The 18,432-nt window shown below is 37.6% G+C and overlaps 1 protein-coding gene across 8 annotated transcripts in view; it reads left to right on the top strand.

Annotated features, from left to right (window-relative positions):
- The window catches only part of mapk10 (mitogen-activated protein kinase 10), a 386,723-nt gene extending 368,604 nt beyond the window's left edge, over positions 1-18,119 (top strand). For all 8 annotated transcript variants that reach the window (XM_039750813.1, XM_039750811.1, XM_039750810.1 and 5 more), the window contains one exon: positions 13,660-18,119. In XM_039750813.1, the coding sequence (XP_039606747.1) occupies positions 13,660-13,802 (143 nt within the window). In that variant the 3' untranslated portion in view covers positions 13,803-18,119. The remainder of the gene's footprint in view (positions 1-13,659) is intronic.
- The last annotated feature ends 313 nt before the right edge of the window (positions 18,120-18,432 follow it).

Here is an 18,432-nt window from a genome sequence, read left to right as displayed (position 1 = left end):
AGTGAGTGTTTGGTCCTTACCTGAATCTAATGCTTACCGGAGACGCTGCAGCACTTCCCAGTAGTGAATTGGATAAAGTAGGTCCAGTGCTTTGAGAACACTTGGTCACATTATCAAATTTTTCAAAGTGCTTCTTACTTAAAACAAGAGCACTTTATCCAAGTTTATGTAATAAAACTGTAGGTGTCTACGCTGTGTGTCCAGGTTGTTAATATTCTGCTGATACAACAATTCTATAACCAGCAGCACACCAGGTAAACATCAAAGCTCTACAATTTGACAGAAATGGAGCTCTTTTTGAATGTCTTTAAGAAGAATAACCTGTCAGACAAATATGTGCAATTATTCCTTTTGTCATATCCAGTCGAAACGTCTTGACAGACTAAAAAGAATATTTTTTATCTCTAAAACATTGCTCAATTTTTTGGTTACTTAAGCCATGTTTGATGATAGCTGAATAGAAAGGTTCACTTATATATATTCCTGTCTGGAATGAACAGTTGCAGTGAATCATTGAAGTAACTGACAAATCTAATTTGACTGAGCCTAATGTGAGGTGGTATTTGGGCATTCTTCCTATATACCCAGTTAGTGATTTCTCATTAAATTAACTTATTTTGTCTTTGAATTAGACCTCAGATCCCAATGTTCCTGGTTGAATTACACTCAGCGTACTGTGTGACCCTGAGCAAGTCACTTAACCTGCTTTTGCACCAACAATAAATAACGACACCTAAACAGTTTAGAGTCTTGATATGGTGCATACTATAGGAAGGTACAGGAAAGGGGGGTTATTTTTCTTCTGATATCGAGCAGTGATTAAGTGTCTTACTTTAAGATGGATGTTTAGAAATTACCATTTAAGAATTTTTCAGGTATATTGAGTGAGTTTTGTCTCTCACAGTAAGGCAGATGGAAAACACCATAACAAATCCATGCATTTCACAGGCTGAAGGCTGAAACGATTCACTGAATCGCCTTAAAGAGTGTCCTTCTATTTCCAGTCTTCATGCTGTAATGGGGGAAGAAAAACTCCAGATGACCCTCATATAGGGCTACTCGTCCCTGATGCAATAAAGTATCTTTTTGTCTTTCTTAATCTTAAACAACGTTTTTTCTAAATACTGTAGATTTTCGTCATTGCAACCTCCAGAAAGAAGAGTAGCCCTTTTTCTGTCACCGGACAACCTTAAGGCTCCCCATGGCTGACCATGTGTCAGAAACCCTGTCTTGACTTTTTCACATTCCACCTTTCACTGTTGTGCTGGTTCCTAATAGACCACACATGATAGCACAAACACCTTGCCAACCGGGCACCCCTTCCAAACACATAGCATATTTTATATTGTAATGTATATGTGTGTCTAGTGTGCTATTTTACTTTTGTTATATTTTATTTTCTGACAGATCTCACATTTATTGTCTTGTTGCTGATAATTGTAAGCAGTTTTAATTGCTAAATGTAACAGCAATCTCTGATGGAAAGGTGAGCTGTTTGTCAATGTCTACCTTTATCTCCCAATTGCAGGCCAATCAAGTGTAAGTGACCCTGCCTGTGAGGGTAAAGAGACATTTCTGTATGTTTTTCCCCTCAAGGATGAAGGCTGTTGTTTTCCAAGGTTTAAATGTCCTTGGAAGTAGACAATTGATTGCAACTTGCTTGGTCTCAAAGGTTGATGCAAGGAACTTAAAAACTTGGCTGTGTCTCCAAGTGTTTGAGTAAAGCTGAACTTACACCCAGGTTGTGTTACAGGTTATTCCACAGGGTGCCAGGTTACAGGTTGTGTTTGAGGGACGCTATCATGGAACAGAAGCTTTGTGTCGATGACAATTAGGACACAGATGTAGTGCTTTGCAAGCATAAAAAAACTGTAACAGACCCGAAACAGGACTGTTTGATTACTGCTTTCTACTTTAATCATGACTACAAATTAGAAAGGTTGCACAGCACCATCAGCTCTGCAGATGCTCTTTATAAGCATGAGTGAACATTTCAAAGTCAGTTGTTTTATAAAATATTGAAGTTAATAGATTATACCGCACAGAGTATAACACAATGATGTGTGTGAAAATGAGATCTTGCAAGTGTCAGACAGTAAATAAATGATAACAATGTATTATTGCCAAGTAATGGAGCGTTAGTTGACATTCACAATATCCGAACATTCACAGAATTAGCATTTTTTTTAAATAATATTGCATTTAGAGCAGGACGGTGGCTCACAGTTCTAGGAGCCTGGGTTTGGTTCCTGGCTTTAGTCTCTGTGTGAAATTTACATATTCTGCTATTGATCTTAGGGATTTTTCCCAGAGTACATCAGCCATACCAATAGCATGTATGCTATGTCAGCTGGTGACTTAAAGTTCTCCTAATATGAGTGAGTGTAAAGATGAGTATTCTGTTTAATTGGCCTGGTGTCCTGTCCATTATTAATTCCTGCCTGTTGCGCATGATTTGTGCCACCCTGAGATTTTAAAAGCAGACAAGGAAATTAAATTTTTTGACCCAATAATCTTATGAACACAATATTTCCATTTATACATAATCATGGGCAAATGAATATCAAAAAGAGCAGTTTTATGATCACTGAATGAAAAATCTTCTGCATGAAAATATATAATGCATTCACTTAAGGGACTAAGTTAACGTTTATGACCACGGTCTTTGCACAATATTGAAACACTCCAGCGGAAATAAAGGGTCAGTGGCCAATTTACCACTCAAGGAGTTCACATGCAGAGTAGATTGATCAGCTAAAGTGGAAGTGAACAACACAAGCTTTGGAAGAATATAAACATGAAAATCTGAATGCGGAAATCTAATAACTATGTACTGTAATCACGTCATGAGATGCAGAGAAAGCCCCTTGATTAATAAATCCGATCCATAAAGCAATGTGTACTTTCACTCTGTGATTGTCCGGGTCAGCTCCATGCTGCCTGTTCCACTTGGGAGCCTCTTAAACCTGGATCATTGATAGTCATAGCCACAACGAGCCGGGCAAATGAGGACACACAGGAAGGGGTAGGTGCAAAAAATGAATAGTGCTTTTATTAAAACAATCCAAAAACTAAGTGTTCAAAACATGCAGTGCATTTCAAAATCTTCAATAAATAAATAATCCATAAAATCAGTGAAACTGTGAAGAGATTGAAAATCTACAATGAATAAATCCATAAAAATGAGGTTAAGAGCTAAGGCAGGGAAGTATTTTTCTAAAATCTCACAAGCCCTGATGCATCCCTTTAAAACAGACATCTCCCTGGCTTACCCTATTCAGATTTCGCAGCATGGTGGGACTTCATCCAACTTACACAACTTTCCCTTGTCCCTGCCGCCAATCCTCTGACGTTCCACAGGGTGCCAACAAACCTTCCTCCTTCAGAGTCCTCCTCAGTGAGTAGTTTTGTTTGCTCCTGCTCCCTGCCTGCTCAGTAGGAGCAAAACTCAGCCCCCTCTTTAGTGCCAGCCACGCACTTCATTCCCAGGGCTCCATTCCTGTCCACCTATTTCCTCACATCTTGCACTCACTCTCTTGATCCTTCCCTATTCCCTGTCCTTTGCTTTAATTTCCACAAATTATTTTCCTTCTTTTCTCTCCCCATCTCCCTGTGCAGGCACTATTTTATTTCTCCTGTTTAATCGAGTGCAGGTGCAACATGTCACTCCCTCAGAGGGACAGTTGAGGCACTCGACTGATCCGCTTTCCTCCACGCGTGTATGTGGCACGCAGCCAAGTACTCCAATTAACTCTTTCAGGGCTGATGTTGACTTTTGTCAAAAGGATGAGTGGACGATGGTAATCAACTATAAACTGTGACAAAACCAACTGTTATGTTTTTTTTGGACTCTCGTTGCTAGAAGGAAAGTTAGTTTCATTGGTTTGACCGAGATTTCCTACGCGCGTGTGAGTAGTAAGGCGCAAACACCGGCAAGAATGGCACTGACATAATGGCGAGAGATCAAAGTAAATGCGTAAAGCAAAAATACTCTATGGATGAAGTTTTGCCTATTCTCTCTGAACTGGACTATGACTTTTCAGACTCCAATTTTGATATAAGTGATCAAAAACAAATGTGAGGTTCCAGCTTCAGCTGACTGGTCCCCAGTTAATTGTGGTGCTGAACAGGTTCATGTAGCTGACATGCCTACGACAATGTTCACCAGAAGGACTTCCATTTAACAATGATAAGAGGTAGAGACCAGATTCCAATGCACAGCGACCAGTGAAGACAGCCTGGCAGCAAGCCTGCCGCACATTCTTGGCAAACTGGCAGCCACAGCATGCAGCAACAGACGTTTTATGTTGATTTATGTTTGAAACCATTGCTTTTCAGAAACTACTGTATGTTGTTTGGAAAAAATATTCACCCCTCAAAGACTTAACTATGGAGCAAAGCATACCTGTATACACCTGCACCCAATTATTTATTTAAAAACACTCCCATCACCATGGACCATTCATCACACACTGTCACAGCTGTAACAAAGTCCAAGAAGAAGTACCTGATACCTGTGAATACTTTGATTCTAGCTTCTGTTCCTAGCCCTGCTGCTGATTTTTCACCTTTTTATTGGACTTAATGGCACAGGCTATTCATCTTACTGTTCAAATATGGTTTTTTTTTTTTTGCTTTATGTTGTATAATCTCTTATATCAAACAAAGTCTTATTCATATTACACCTTTAAGTCAATGCATTTATTAATTATTATTTCGGTTATTATAAAGATCATACTTAAAGGGAGACAGGAAGCTTAGCAAACTTATAGCTTTTAGACCTAAGTAGACCTAAATGCATATGATGAGAGGAGCAGGCATTAATTGATCAAATCATACTTGATGGCATGGAATCTTTTGGCTGTCAGTTAAGAACAGTTAAATTATATGCTCTGTGAATAGCTGCAATTTGAAGTCTTCCTAGAATAGAATCTTTCCGAGTAAAACTTGTAAAATATGAATCAGCTCCGCTATGCCTCTGCTTAGCTCCATATTGGTATGTGGAATGGTTGTCAGTTTAACAATGATGAATTTTAAAAATTATATTCTAGGTAAAGAAGAAGATTTTGTTTCAGTTTTTTTCAGTTGTAATATTAAATATTTATACATGCCATAACAGAAAACATATTGTTTTTTTCAGTTTGCCAAAAAGAAATAAAATACGCATTTTACATTTTATTCAGAATACTGGGGATGCGAGATGGCATTTCAGAGGGAGTGAAAAACAGGAAGGCTATATCATAATTAGCCAAAATTGACTTAGGTGCATTATCTGACTTTGTCATGGTGTAATAAATCTCTTGCAGGGTTCCGTCATTTGTAGGTCATTTATTATTTAGTGCTCCTTTTCTGTGATATGAAAAGAATCAAGCATTGCGCACACAATTGTTAACTGAGAATGAGCCACAGACATGCATGTTTTCGTGGATTTGTAGCTTCGGGCGGCGTGTTTGTAAAGGCAAGTAAAGTTTTTTAAGGGAATGAAATTTGAAACTTGCAATGATCTGTAGAGAAGGACGAAGTCTTGTATTGATTAATGTGCAAGCCCTGATAAAATGCAATGAAATGCCACTGATTCTGAGGTTTGATAGACATTTTTGCCAGGGTCGGTTCAAAAGGGACTGTATTGGATGCATCACCTGCTGCTTAGGCGGTCCTGGCAACAGAGCAGCAATTTTATCTGTGTGGCGCCTCTGTTTTTGAACTGCAATGCAGTTGTTATTGGGAGACAAAGCTCACCGACTGTGTTTCATTGCTTTGTGGTGCGACAGCACCTGTTGCTTCACGGGGGTCCCCAATCCCCCAAACCCCTTGATCAATGATCATATGTTATTTTCTTGTAAACCCCCCAGACTGCCCATCGGGTATCTAAGCTTCACAGGGGACACATTTACAAGATTATTGAGATTTATAAAGGTAAATTGCTCAATGTATATTTAGGTTTTATGCACCGAGTTAAAAGCTTATTTTATGAGTTCAGTCTGTTCACTCGCAATACTATATGTGGTTCAATTTGTAGTTCAAAACTTAGGAATACTTTATCTTCAAATGTATTATGTTTGTAGGGCATGTGAACATGAATCAAACATTTTCTAGGAACAACCCGGTTAATCCGGCTGAGGTGTCACGGAATACTGGAGCCAACGATGGATGTTTAGAAAATAGTAAAACTATCTACCTAAAAGTATCTATCTATCCCTTTCTGATTTGTTAATCTGAATGATTCCCTCATATTTATCCTTCACGCCATGAGGTATGACACATTTTTAATTTAGAGGCTAAATAAACACTGCAGTTTGATACAAAACGATTTGGTCAGTTTAATCCTTACAGTTATCTTCCATGCCTCTTAACCAATTTTTTGTATTAATGACACTACATGTACTGTATCAAGATATGCTTATACTTGTTTCATTGTGTCTTTATATTATAATAATCTTTTGAAACAAAAATGATTAAAATATCCAGTTCAGCAGAATATCACTGAAGGATGAGAACCATGATTATATGGTTGAGATTCTTACTTGTTTTTTGTCAAGTCTTCTTTTGATACTGTTGATTGCATTGACTGATTTATTTATTGCCATATGTACTCTAACTAGTGCTTATACTAGGACAGTTTAAATACAATACAAACATGTAAACAATCACTGCATATGTGCAATATAGTCAATAAATTATAATGGAGTAGATGTTGTATTTGTGTTCCAAGGTTCATGGCCTAGTGTTTGCCAGTCACACTGATTAATAAAAGTTTATGAAAAATCTCGTTGTAAGTATCTGTATGCTTTTGATCCGAGGGTGGTAGGGTGACGAGCTCATGTGCAGGGTGGTGAGAGTCCTGCACCATGGCTGTATACTCTTTGTGAGGCCAGAGACCAATGATCCTGCTTCTCGTCCAGCTTCAGCGTTCTCGGCAGTGCCTTTTTCTCACTTGAGAAATGGTATTCCTTCATCAAATGGTGATCCCATAGATGAGAACACCCTCAATGACGCCGTGGCATAAATTCCCCAAAAATGGTACTGGAATCCCCCATTGTTTGAGGCAAGTTAGGAAATAGAGATGTTGAGCCTACTTCAAGATAATGTGCATGTCTACTAACCAGGTTAGGTCATTAGTAACGTGAGCTCCATAAACCTAAAGTTGGTAACTATTCCCATTTTGCTCCCATTAGTACTGAGTATGGCAATCTACTATTAGCTCGTTTTACTTTCTCGTATATGAAGTATAGGGAAAGTATTGTAATCATCCAAAAATTTCGAGATTTTGATGAATCTTTACTTTTTAGACCTCCCTTTGTCCGAAATACCATTTTTGGAATTATGTCTGTGTCTCTGTCTGTCTGTGTGTGTGTATATAAACATGATAACTTCAGTACGCTTTCAGCTAGGTCACCCAAACCTTGCCTACAAGTATTAGGTACAAAAACGTAGATTTCTATCAACTTTTGATCTATTTCTGCTAACTGGACGTGGTACTTTTTATTCATGCATTCCAATTTATTCAACTTTATTTTTATAGTAATTGTTCAATATATTATTTATTTGATTTGATTTTTTGTTGATGTTTCTTTGACGTATATAATATAAAATATAATCATTGTCTTGCAGTTTTCTCCTCAAATATTCATCCCTGAGTATACGAGAAAGTTTAGGGGAGACCACTCCCGATTTTTTTATTAATGGTCCAGTTCTGGTTATTGCTGTGACACCATCTCACCACATGATTAGGCTATTATAATGGTGTCATTTGCAAATTTGGTGGTGAGATTCTTGCTATAGCTTGTTGTGCAGTCATAAGTAAATAGAGAGAACAACTTTGTACTTAGACAACAGCCTTGTGGGATGACAGTCCTTAGAATAAGCAGTACTGATGTTTTATTTACTGTCTGCACCACTTGTATGGAGACTCAGTTATGGAGAGAATCATATCCAATGATCTGTTGTTCTGTTAGGCAGCAAAGGAGTCCAGAGACTGTGTAGGAAAATACCAACTTTTCTATCCTTTTCAACACCACAGAAGTTAATACACTGGGAGATAATCATTCTGGCACCACATTTTTAACTTTATGGGGATTGGAAAAGCATTAATTATTTTAAAGCAAGAGGAACAATGGATTTGAATAGGGAGGAGTTGAACACTTCCTGTGGTGATATCCCATTAGGTCCTGAAACTTTATGGAGTTTTACCTTCCTCACAAGTTTCTGCATATCCTGCTTATTTTGGAACAACCTCATCCTTTACACTTGGGGTCTTCTGAGTACAATCCTTGTTCAGAACATAAAAACAGGCATCTTATGGATAGGATGATTAGGCAGGAATGTGTAGCTCATGTGAGTCTCCTGTCTCCTGCCCTTATAGCAGTGAAAGGCAACCTTTTTCAAGTTGCGGCGCACTAAGTCCAAAAATTTTCTTTTGCGGCGCACCTGAGGGACTGCCCATAAATAAAGTCGTGACGACACAATCTATTGACAATCGCCAAAAAAAACGGTTAATTTTACAAGTTTGAAAGACATTTTATTAATAAAGGAATCAAAGGATAAATCTTAAATTTAATTAATGTGAACGTTGAGATTGTTTTTCAGCACATATGAAATTAATGCGAGGATCAATTTTCAAAAGACTGACGCGCATTTCCTTGTCGATCATTTGAAGTCTCTTGCGTTTCTTAGACTTCCGTAAGTGTTCCGTTATCTGTTTTTCCAACATAAAATATATTTTTTTAAACATTATCTTTTTAATCAACCAAAAGTTCAAAAACACTAGCAATTTTAAATATTTTACAAAAGTTATCGCGGCGCCCCTAGAAAATTCCACGGCGCACTGGTTGCCCGACAATGCCTTATAGCCTCTGATCTGCTGTAATTCCTTCCTCAGCCTCTAGGTGTCACTGTGTTGTTTTTCAAATTGAATACTGCAGCTACGCTTATTGCTTTTTACAACCAAAATTACTTTACAGCAGCACCACAAAGCTTGATTTCTCTTAGCGTGTCATTTCATTTCCAGTATTTGTGTTTATCACACTAAATATGTTATTACAGAGTTATTTCCAGCTATGTATTCGTGTCAAGTTTTGCACCTTCATTTTTGTTCTTCCACATCCTGTTTGACTATTACCTGATAATTGCTACATCTTCTGCTCAGTTTTTGCCAGACTTACTCTTTCATGCTAATGACATCTCTGTGACTTCCAATTTTCAGTCTTGCATTAATGAATCTGTCTTTTTTAATAGTACTTTAAGTTCCCCAAGGTTTCTGACAGTAATATATTGCTACTAGTTTTGTAGAGAGCTAGTGGCAATGATTTTAGTTTGGTTACTAAAAATCTAAAAGCTTGGTCTTCCCAGAAGGATAGATGGGATGTTATCTTAAAGCCCTGTAATGCGCCAGTCCTGTCCATTTCATTAATTAATGATGCACTGCCACTCAGTTGTGTTTCCCTTTAGAAGTACTCCCAAAAAAGAAAAGGGTTACTGTGGAGCACCATCATTTTCTGAGCCTGCATTTTCCAGGACAGTGTCATGGGGAGCTGGGCCAAATTGGTGCATGAAAGGACCCATTCTGGGATGGGGCAGAGAGACAGGAATACATAAACTCATATTGGGTTAAATCCGCTTTGCCAGCTATCCTTAACTACACATGGTAAAGCAAAGTGAAATACCCAAAGAAAGCCCACTTAGACATTGTTAGAACTGGGAAATTATACATGAAAGTTTAAGTTAAGTTAATGATTTGGCAGTATGTCATCCACCTAGAGTATAGTATTCAGTTAAGTTGATAGTAAAATATTCTGAGCATTTAATTTCATTATGTGTTTAATTATCTCTTTGATCTGAGAATACAATGGACAAAACATCCCACATGCTATATCATGTGATTTTAAATGAGCAATGGTAGCCACTGCCATATATAGGCATTGGCAAAGCATTATTTCAAATCCACTGTAAATTTTTTGATTTGAAAATCTGCCTATTTACCTCTTGCCATCATTCTTTGGTCAGGAGTCCTGTATTCAATTCAGAAAGTGACTTTAAAGTATATACAATGATTGAGTTTATGCAAAATATGGTAAATGATCTCAATTATAAGATTTAACTCAACTATGGGGTTATTGCCCAAATTGCACTTACTGTGAGGTCCATAACTATTTGGACAGTGACACAATTCTAATATTTTTGGCTGTGTATGCAACCACAATGAATTTGAAATAAAGCAGTCATTATAAGATTGAAGTTAGACCTTCAGCTTTAAATTAAGGGGCTTACCAAAAATATTGTATGAGCCGTTTAGGAATGACGGGTATTTTTCACCATAGCCCCACCATTTCCAGAGGCTCAAAAGTATATGGACATTTAACTGACAAGCTGTTCCATAGCCAGGTTTGAACACATTCCTCATTATTTCATTAACCATTAAGAAGGTAAATGTGGAATTTGCATTTGGGAGCAGTCACTGTGAACTCCAAAGGTCCAATGAGGTCTATGAGGTCCAAAGAGCTGTCCATGCAAGTGAAAACAGTCCATCATTAGGCTGAGAAAATAAAATAAACCCTTTAGAGAGAAAAATAAGGAGTGGTCAAATCAACCATTTGCTACATTCTTAAAAAAAGAAACACACTGGTTAACTTAGCAACTACAGAAGGCTTGGGCAATCATGGAAGACATTTGAGCTGTGATTGCTTAATTCTTTCCTTGGTGAAGAAAAACCCCTTCGCAAAATTTTAACCAAATGAACATCACTTTACATGAGGTAGGCCTATCATTGTCAAAGTATCCAATCAATAGAAAATTTAATGAAAGTAAAGATAGAGGATTTACAACAAATTGGAAACCACTGAAAACCTCAAGCATGGAAGGGCAGATTAGACTTTGTCAGAAATCGTTTTTTAAAAGCCTGTCCAGTTCTGAAACAATTTTCTGTGGACAAAGTGACACCTTTTATGATGTAATGAGAAGTTAAGCAAAATTACACTGTTTATTGGCTAACTAGAAAAATTACAATATGCAAGCTTTCGAGGTTATACGGGCCCCTTCTTCAGGCAAGAAGACATAGTTGCCTCAAAAGCTTGCATATTGTAATTTTTCTAGTTAGCCAATAAACAGTGTAATTTTGCTTAACTTCTCATTACCCTAGTACTATGGATAAAGGAAATGTAAGATCAACAATTTTGGAAAGAGAAGAATATGGAAAAGAGAAGAAATGCCTAATAATCCGATGGATACCACATCATCTGTGAAAAATGGTAGAGGCAGTTTTATGGCATAATCATGCATCACTTCAAATGAAAGTCACTCACTAGTTTTTATTGATTACTAGCTAAAATACCCGGCATTTCCTGGGAGGAAAATAAAAGTGTTTTTCTTTTAATTGTTTGAGAAAAATATACTGTATATAATCACATGTAAATCGGGTCATAAAATCAGACCCCGACTTACATGCCCATTCAAAAATGCGACACTTCTCGCCTCCTCTAATCTCGCACCAGTTTCTCAGATGCATTGAACTTTGTTGCAGCATTGCAGTTACCAATTTCTTTCACTGCTTCAACATTTAATTTAAAACGAGCTTCATACTTTCTTCTGACCAAACACTCCATCATAGATAAGGGATGTTCTTATGATAATGGTGTATGAGGGTGTGAGATACAAAAAACACAAATCAGTGCAAACATAGTTCGGGTATGACCATGTGATCACGTAGGCACAATAGAGAGAGAGGCTAGGAGCACACGCTGATACAGCACATTGCCGCACCCACATAGAAAAGAAAAGGCAGTGTGCTCCGTGGTTAATCTCTCAGGTGGGCGTTAGCATATCATAATCTCTTGGACCAGTAGCGTGAGTTTTCTGAATTTGATTTATATGACCGACATTATAAAATACCAGAAATTACTCTGTAAAATCCAGTCTCGACCTATCCACGGGAGAACTTATCCACGAGTATATACGGTAATAAAAGCAAAAACACAACTTGAAAAATAAATTAACAAACAATGAAGACTCACTTTTGTGCTTGTTTTGCGGTATTGTATGTATGTTATCATCCAGTTGACGCTTGGAACCGGCCAACTCTGTTTAATTTCAAAAGCAACAGGGGCGTGGTGGGCTCAAACATAAAGAATGCTGGCAGTCACCTCCAGTTCGCCCTCTGGTGGTCATTCTGAGTGTCAACTGGATGATAACATGCATTGAAGACCGCAAGATCACTCCTAGCCTACCCAGAAGGGGGAGGGTTAGGGTTGATTTCACCCTACAGTATTTTTAGTCGACCAATGAGAAACATGTGTACCAAGTTTCATGAAAATCACTTCAGCCATTCAGAAGTGATGCTGGAAAATACATACATACACACATTGACTTTTATATATATACTGTAGATATGACTGCTGGCAGAAGTAGCAGGATGATTTCTGAAGTGTACAGGGCTTTACTATCTGCTCAGATTCAGCCAAATGCTGCAAAACTGAGAGAATAACACTTCACAGTACAGATGAAAAATGAGCCAAAACATACTACGAAAGCAAACCAAGTGCCTTTTAAGGCAAAGAAGCGGAATATTCTTCAAAGGCCAAGACCATCAAGTGACTTAATCCCAATTGGACATATATTTCACTTACTGACGACAAAAACTGATGGCAAAAAGTCCAACGAACAAGCAGCAACAGAAGACAGCTGCGGTAAAGGACTAGGAAAGCATCACTAGGGTAGAAACTCAGCACTTGGAGATGACCATGTCTTCCAGAATTCACCTAGTCGTTGACTGTAAAGGATTTTCAACCAAATATTGAAAATGAACATTATATTTATGGTTATTTTAGTTTTTCCAAATACTTTTGAGCCCCTGAAAATACATGTAAAAATATGTCTTTTCTAAACAGCCAATATGATATTTTGTTAAACCCCTTGAAATAAAGCTGAAAGTGATTGCTTCATTTCAAATCCGTTGTGGCGGCACACAACTAAAATTATGTAAATTGTGTAACTATCCAAATGCTTATGGGCCTGACTGTAAGTCACTGTGGGATGGCGTGGGGCCATAACAAAGCTTACAAGCGAAACACTTGATTAAAGAAAAAGTTTGATGGAATTAGGGTGACGCAAATCTATTGTCCCTTCTTGAAAGGCAAGTATGCTAACCAATGTGCTGTCATCATGGTCCACATGCAGCTAGAAAACAAAGCTGTGCATAAAGGACAAACAAACTGAAATTGTGCTTTATAGATATTTAGGTGGTCTCCTTTAATGAAACATATACTAAACATTTCTGTAGCAAATCCTTTTCTATCGTTATCTCTTACCATCTCTTGTAGCTCATAATTATTTAACTCAGTATTGTTCGAGTGTATGTGTGTTTTTTGTTTTTGTGGATAATTATATCATAAAGGGTCAATCAGATTTCACTCACACTCTTTTGTTGTGCCATATCAAAAATAGTGAAACTGCAAAAACAGTTATTGAGTAAATAAAATGGATATATAATGGATGTAGATGACATAAAAAGTGGGGGCCTAATGCCAGCAAGCTTAAATGTGCCCATACTTTCATTATTAACTACATATGTCCGTGTCTAACACTGCAACTCTCTGGACATCTGCATGGAACTGTCAAGGCATTTCCCGCTAGTTTTTAATTCCATTGCTGTTGATTTTCTTAGCACAGGTGCAGCCGTAAACAGCAGTGAAAGCCTCCCTCCGTCTTCTTCTGTCAACGATATCTCCTCCATGTCAACTGACCAGACTCTGGCATCGGATACTGACAGCAGCCTGGAAACTTCTGCAGGACCCCTCGGTTGTTGCAGGTGACTAGCCGCCTGCTTGCGTAACCCAGTATTCTTCAGAAGGTGAAAATAATACCATTAGAGAGAAAAACAAAAATGAAATTCAGCCTGTATTTTCATGATGAAATTATGTGGAATAAATATTTCAAGCTAAAATGTATATTTATTCAAATCTAGTTGCTTTGCTGGTATTTTCCTTCATATGGCATTAAAGAAAGCTTAGGTGGGCATTTTTCTGTAAAGTGTAAATTAATGGCTGATTTAAAAACAACCTGTAAGCTACCGTACTACCATGCTGATTTGGTAAGATGAGCATTTTCTTTGTGATTCTGGCAATATTTTCCACAGGTATTTCCTTCTAACATGCAAGAGAGATCATTCTTGTCGGACAAGGCTTATGTGATTATGTATACAATGAAGAAACAGAATGGTTTCAGGACCTTTGGCCGCTCCAATGAATAATGCATACCTTGCCGTATCTTTGCTTAAACCTTAGTTGCCCTTGCCTGTAGTACTGCATGATCAAAATGCTAACTATAAGATTATTAAGAAAACACTTATCCTGTTAATAACCCTTGCAAGTAATACTGATTTGGTCCAGTTGCAAATGTACAGTAAGTGTTTTGACTAAGGAAATCCAGTACTTGAGCTGCAGGGGCACAGGTGAACTACTGTCATATATAGAGCCCCAACTTCGTTTCCTTTCAGATTGTCTAAATATGTCTCTCACTCATTTATGCATGTCATAATAAAGAACATGGTTTTCTTGAAGAAGTAACTCGCAGACAGCATTACTGTAGCTGTGTATAACAAGTGATGGAAACAGAAAAAGCCTTGAAATGAAAGTGGAGTTGCTATACTTAACAATCATACAGCCTGCATCTCCCGTAGCGGTGGCATGCTTTTGATGATGGATGACGCACTCGGCAAACATTTTCAGGAGAGAATCATTTTTCCACATAAATGCAAACTGCCGTGGAGTAGGGAACACATTTCCAATCAGTTACTCTAAAACTATGCTATGTTTATTTCAAATTGAATTTGGCAAGTGCCTTTTTATAAGCTTAGCTATTTTTAGTCCACAATTAAAGAAAAGGTTTGGTGTACCGTCAAGCCAATAAAATCCTGGGGAGTCCCTCATAACAATTTTAGAGTTTTTTTTTTCCCAAGAAATTTGAGCTCTGAATTTTGTAGATGTACTTCCATATATTGCCACATGGTTCATGATCTAAGGTTTATGTTTCTTCCTAACCACCTTTCCAACATGATACGTACACACTTGCCACTCTCCTGCAAGTCACTCAGTAGTATCAGTTACTGACTCCAATTTTTTTTTTTTTTTTGTAAATGTCTTCACTCTTTCAGCTCTAAGAATCAACTGATCTTTGTGCTCTGTATCTGCTGTCATATTCATTCATTTATACCTGCTTAGATTGACATTTGCACAATCTGAGATCAGGCAACTGCAGTGGCTCAGACAGTCACAGTCAGCTAAAATGAGCCGTGCAGCCTAGTTTCTTAGTGGTCAGGCCATGTTACATGTCAACATCAGCTATTAACTGCTGTTTTTAAGCTGTGAGCTGACTGTTAACTATTAAACGTTACTTTTTAATCACACATTTTAATCAATACTTTATGTTTCATGATCATTTCTATTATTCTTCTCACCCTGAGTCTGCGTAATGAAGTCCATTTTGCCAAGATGATATTACTGACCTTTTTTTGCAGGCCTGTGAGTTAGACTGCTTCTTTGGTGTACTTTTTCAAGAAAATTTCATCATACAGTTTACAATAGTTACTTTGCCTGTTTCTTATAAAGACATGTATCAATGAGCGATTTTATTTTTGTGTATAATGAAATCATGAAACATGCCAAAATATGCTATAGCATATACCGGGCTGAAAAGAGAAATGTATATAAAACTGAACACTCAATGCACAATTACTAATGTCTAAGTGGACCTGCCAAAAGCCCTTTGTTTTCTCTGCATTTGTTTTTTTTTTTTTTTGTCTTATGTTAATTTGTGTTTCTTCACTGACTGTAGCTTCAGTACTATAGCATCCACTACTAGAAATATTTAATATGATAAATTTGAGCCTTCATGTTACTGTTTATCTGGGAAAGCATCATGAAACCAAAAGTGAGACTCAGCAGTGTGGTGTTGATTTGGGAATATTGACATTTCGTACTGTTTCTACCATCACACATCATCGTATAGTATCCATCACCGTTGCCTGTACTTAATTGTTCTTTGCAGGCTTTTGTTTTGTGTTTTTCAAGCTAAATATTACAATAAAGTCATTTGTCTTGAAAATGTATAAAGCAAGGTAGGGAATATCCTTTAAAAGCCGTTTTAACTGAATTATTATTTTGAAACAGTTTGTGTAACTTAATACAAACTGCTTTTAGCAAAAATATAATCATGCTAGCTCTTTAAACAGTCTTTTTTAGGCAAAGTAACACATTCATGTTTAGCCTAACCTTCTAAAACAATAATGTAATTATTTCAGTGTTTCAACTGATGACATCACTTTGGCGCTTCAATCGCTTTAGATTTTAAATGAAAAAAAATTATGGTTAGAATTAGAATCCAAAAATCCTATACCTTACCATTTTCTAAGCCCACTTAATCCAAGGCAGGGTCACGCTGGGCTGCAGCCTAGCAAATATGGAGAGAGCAAAGCAGGAACAGTCTCTGGGCAGGGTGCCAGTCCATCTCTGGGCAGACATGCACACACCACACATACACACACACTTAGTGCCAATCTAGAGACACCAACCCACCTGGTGAAAAGCAGCAAAAATCAGAATGAAATATGAGTGGCACAGGAATCAAAATCCAAAATTAAAAATGAGAGTGATCCTAATTTTGGCATTATCTAAAGTTAATGTGTTTTACAAGAGCAATTCTTGGTAGTTTCAGGTGATATGCAATTTGGCTTTAAAACCAAGTGAGAGACCAGAATGAAAATGATGACTCATGAATGGTATATGTTAAAAAAATGGATTGCTGCTGCTAATTCACTATTTGTTCAACTCAAATTAGATGGAGGGAGCTGTCCACTTGGGCAAATAACATGTATTTTAGAACGCAGCAGAGATCACGATATCCTAAAGGATCTGGCAAAGAAATGGTCAAGAAAAGAAGTTGGAGTCTGTTACACGTCAGGTCCACACAAACCTACAAATACCATCAGATGGTAACAAAAGAGTCAAAGCCTGGAATTCCCCAACAAGTTCTGGCAAACAAACAGCAGTTCAATCGTAATGTTTGACTTCTTCCCTGAGTGCACCACCTTCATTTAAACTGCCCTCATGTGGAGGTCACAGGCAGTGCAAGTTGGGCCATTTTCTGATGGACTGTGCCCACTGCTGCAAAATGGCTGGGCTGATTGAAAAACACGTAGAATTATCAAATATTTTTATAAAAAAAAAGAAAAGAATATTATTTAAATCCCTACAAAACAGACTACACAGATGCATTCCTAATGCCATCACACTAATGCTAAGTCACTGCAATAATGCACCAGACTTTTTTCTTGACTTGTTTACTTCTTCATATCTTGTTTCTACGTTTCCATTCAAGTACTACTCCCTGATGCACTAATCATCTCAATTCACCATTTACCTATCCAAATTGAGTAATTAATGCTGAGTTCATCAATAAGCTGCTTAAGCTCATTTTTGCTGTTGCTGCATATGACTTGAAGAGACTTGGGGGGGAAAAAAATTACTGAGCAGCACAGTAGTCTTGCTGTGCTTTGTGTTGAGTGAGGCATCTTTCTTCAGATCATTTACATTTAGTATGATCAGCTACTGCATTGCAGTGGTTTAATAACGCCCTGACTGTAAGCCCTGAAGAACATTAAATTCCAGCCCAGTGCAAAGTTATCTTTCATATGCTCCATTTTCTTTTCTGCAGGTTCAATCTTTAGAAACAGTTCTACTGTATAATGTCTACAACCCTATATACTCTTTCATTTGATCTTGAGTTTCCTACTAGAGCTAAATAAGGAAGCATTGAAAGTTAAATGTAAAAAGATTAAGATAACTGAAACTTTCTTATTGCACTTCTGGGTCACTTGGGTCCAGAGTCCATTTCATCACATTTTGTCTAATTTTGGTCCAATACAATTGCACAAGACAAATTCAATAACATTTTAATAATATACTGCAGATTAATTTAAACATCCCCCAAAAATGTATTCTTTGGGAGTCGGCACAGTACATAAATAACTTGGCCATAACTGATAATGGGAATCTTTCCAAAGAAATAAAATCTTTATTCTAAATTGTCCCTAGTGTGTGCTTGGTGTGTGTGTGTTTGTGTGTTCGCCCTGCGGTGGGCTGGTGCCATGCCTGGGGTTTGTTTCCTGCCTTGTGCCCTTTGTTGGCTGGGATTGGCTCCAGCAGACCACCGTGATCCTGTAGTTTGATATAGCTGGTTGGATAATGGATGGATGGCTGGATAAAATCTTTAACAATAGTTAAACAACAAATGTTGTGACCAAACCTGGGTGATATTTTGGATTCATCAGTTCTTCAGCCAAGTCATAAATGTATCTGTCTTGCCCTATCCACCTTCTTTTCACCAACAATCAGTAAGAGAATTCCTTCTGGCTCTGTCCATCTGACCTGATTGCTCTTTGGGATT

This window comes from Polypterus senegalus, chromosome 4 (genome assembly GCF_016835505.1).
Source record: "Polypterus senegalus isolate Bchr_013 chromosome 4, ASM1683550v1, whole genome shotgun sequence".
Classification (NCBI taxonomy): domain Eukaryota; kingdom Metazoa; phylum Chordata; class Cladistia; order Polypteriformes; family Polypteridae; genus Polypterus; species Polypterus senegalus.
Note: the sequence above shows the minus strand (reverse complement) of the source record. Positions and strands in the feature narration are given on the sequence as shown.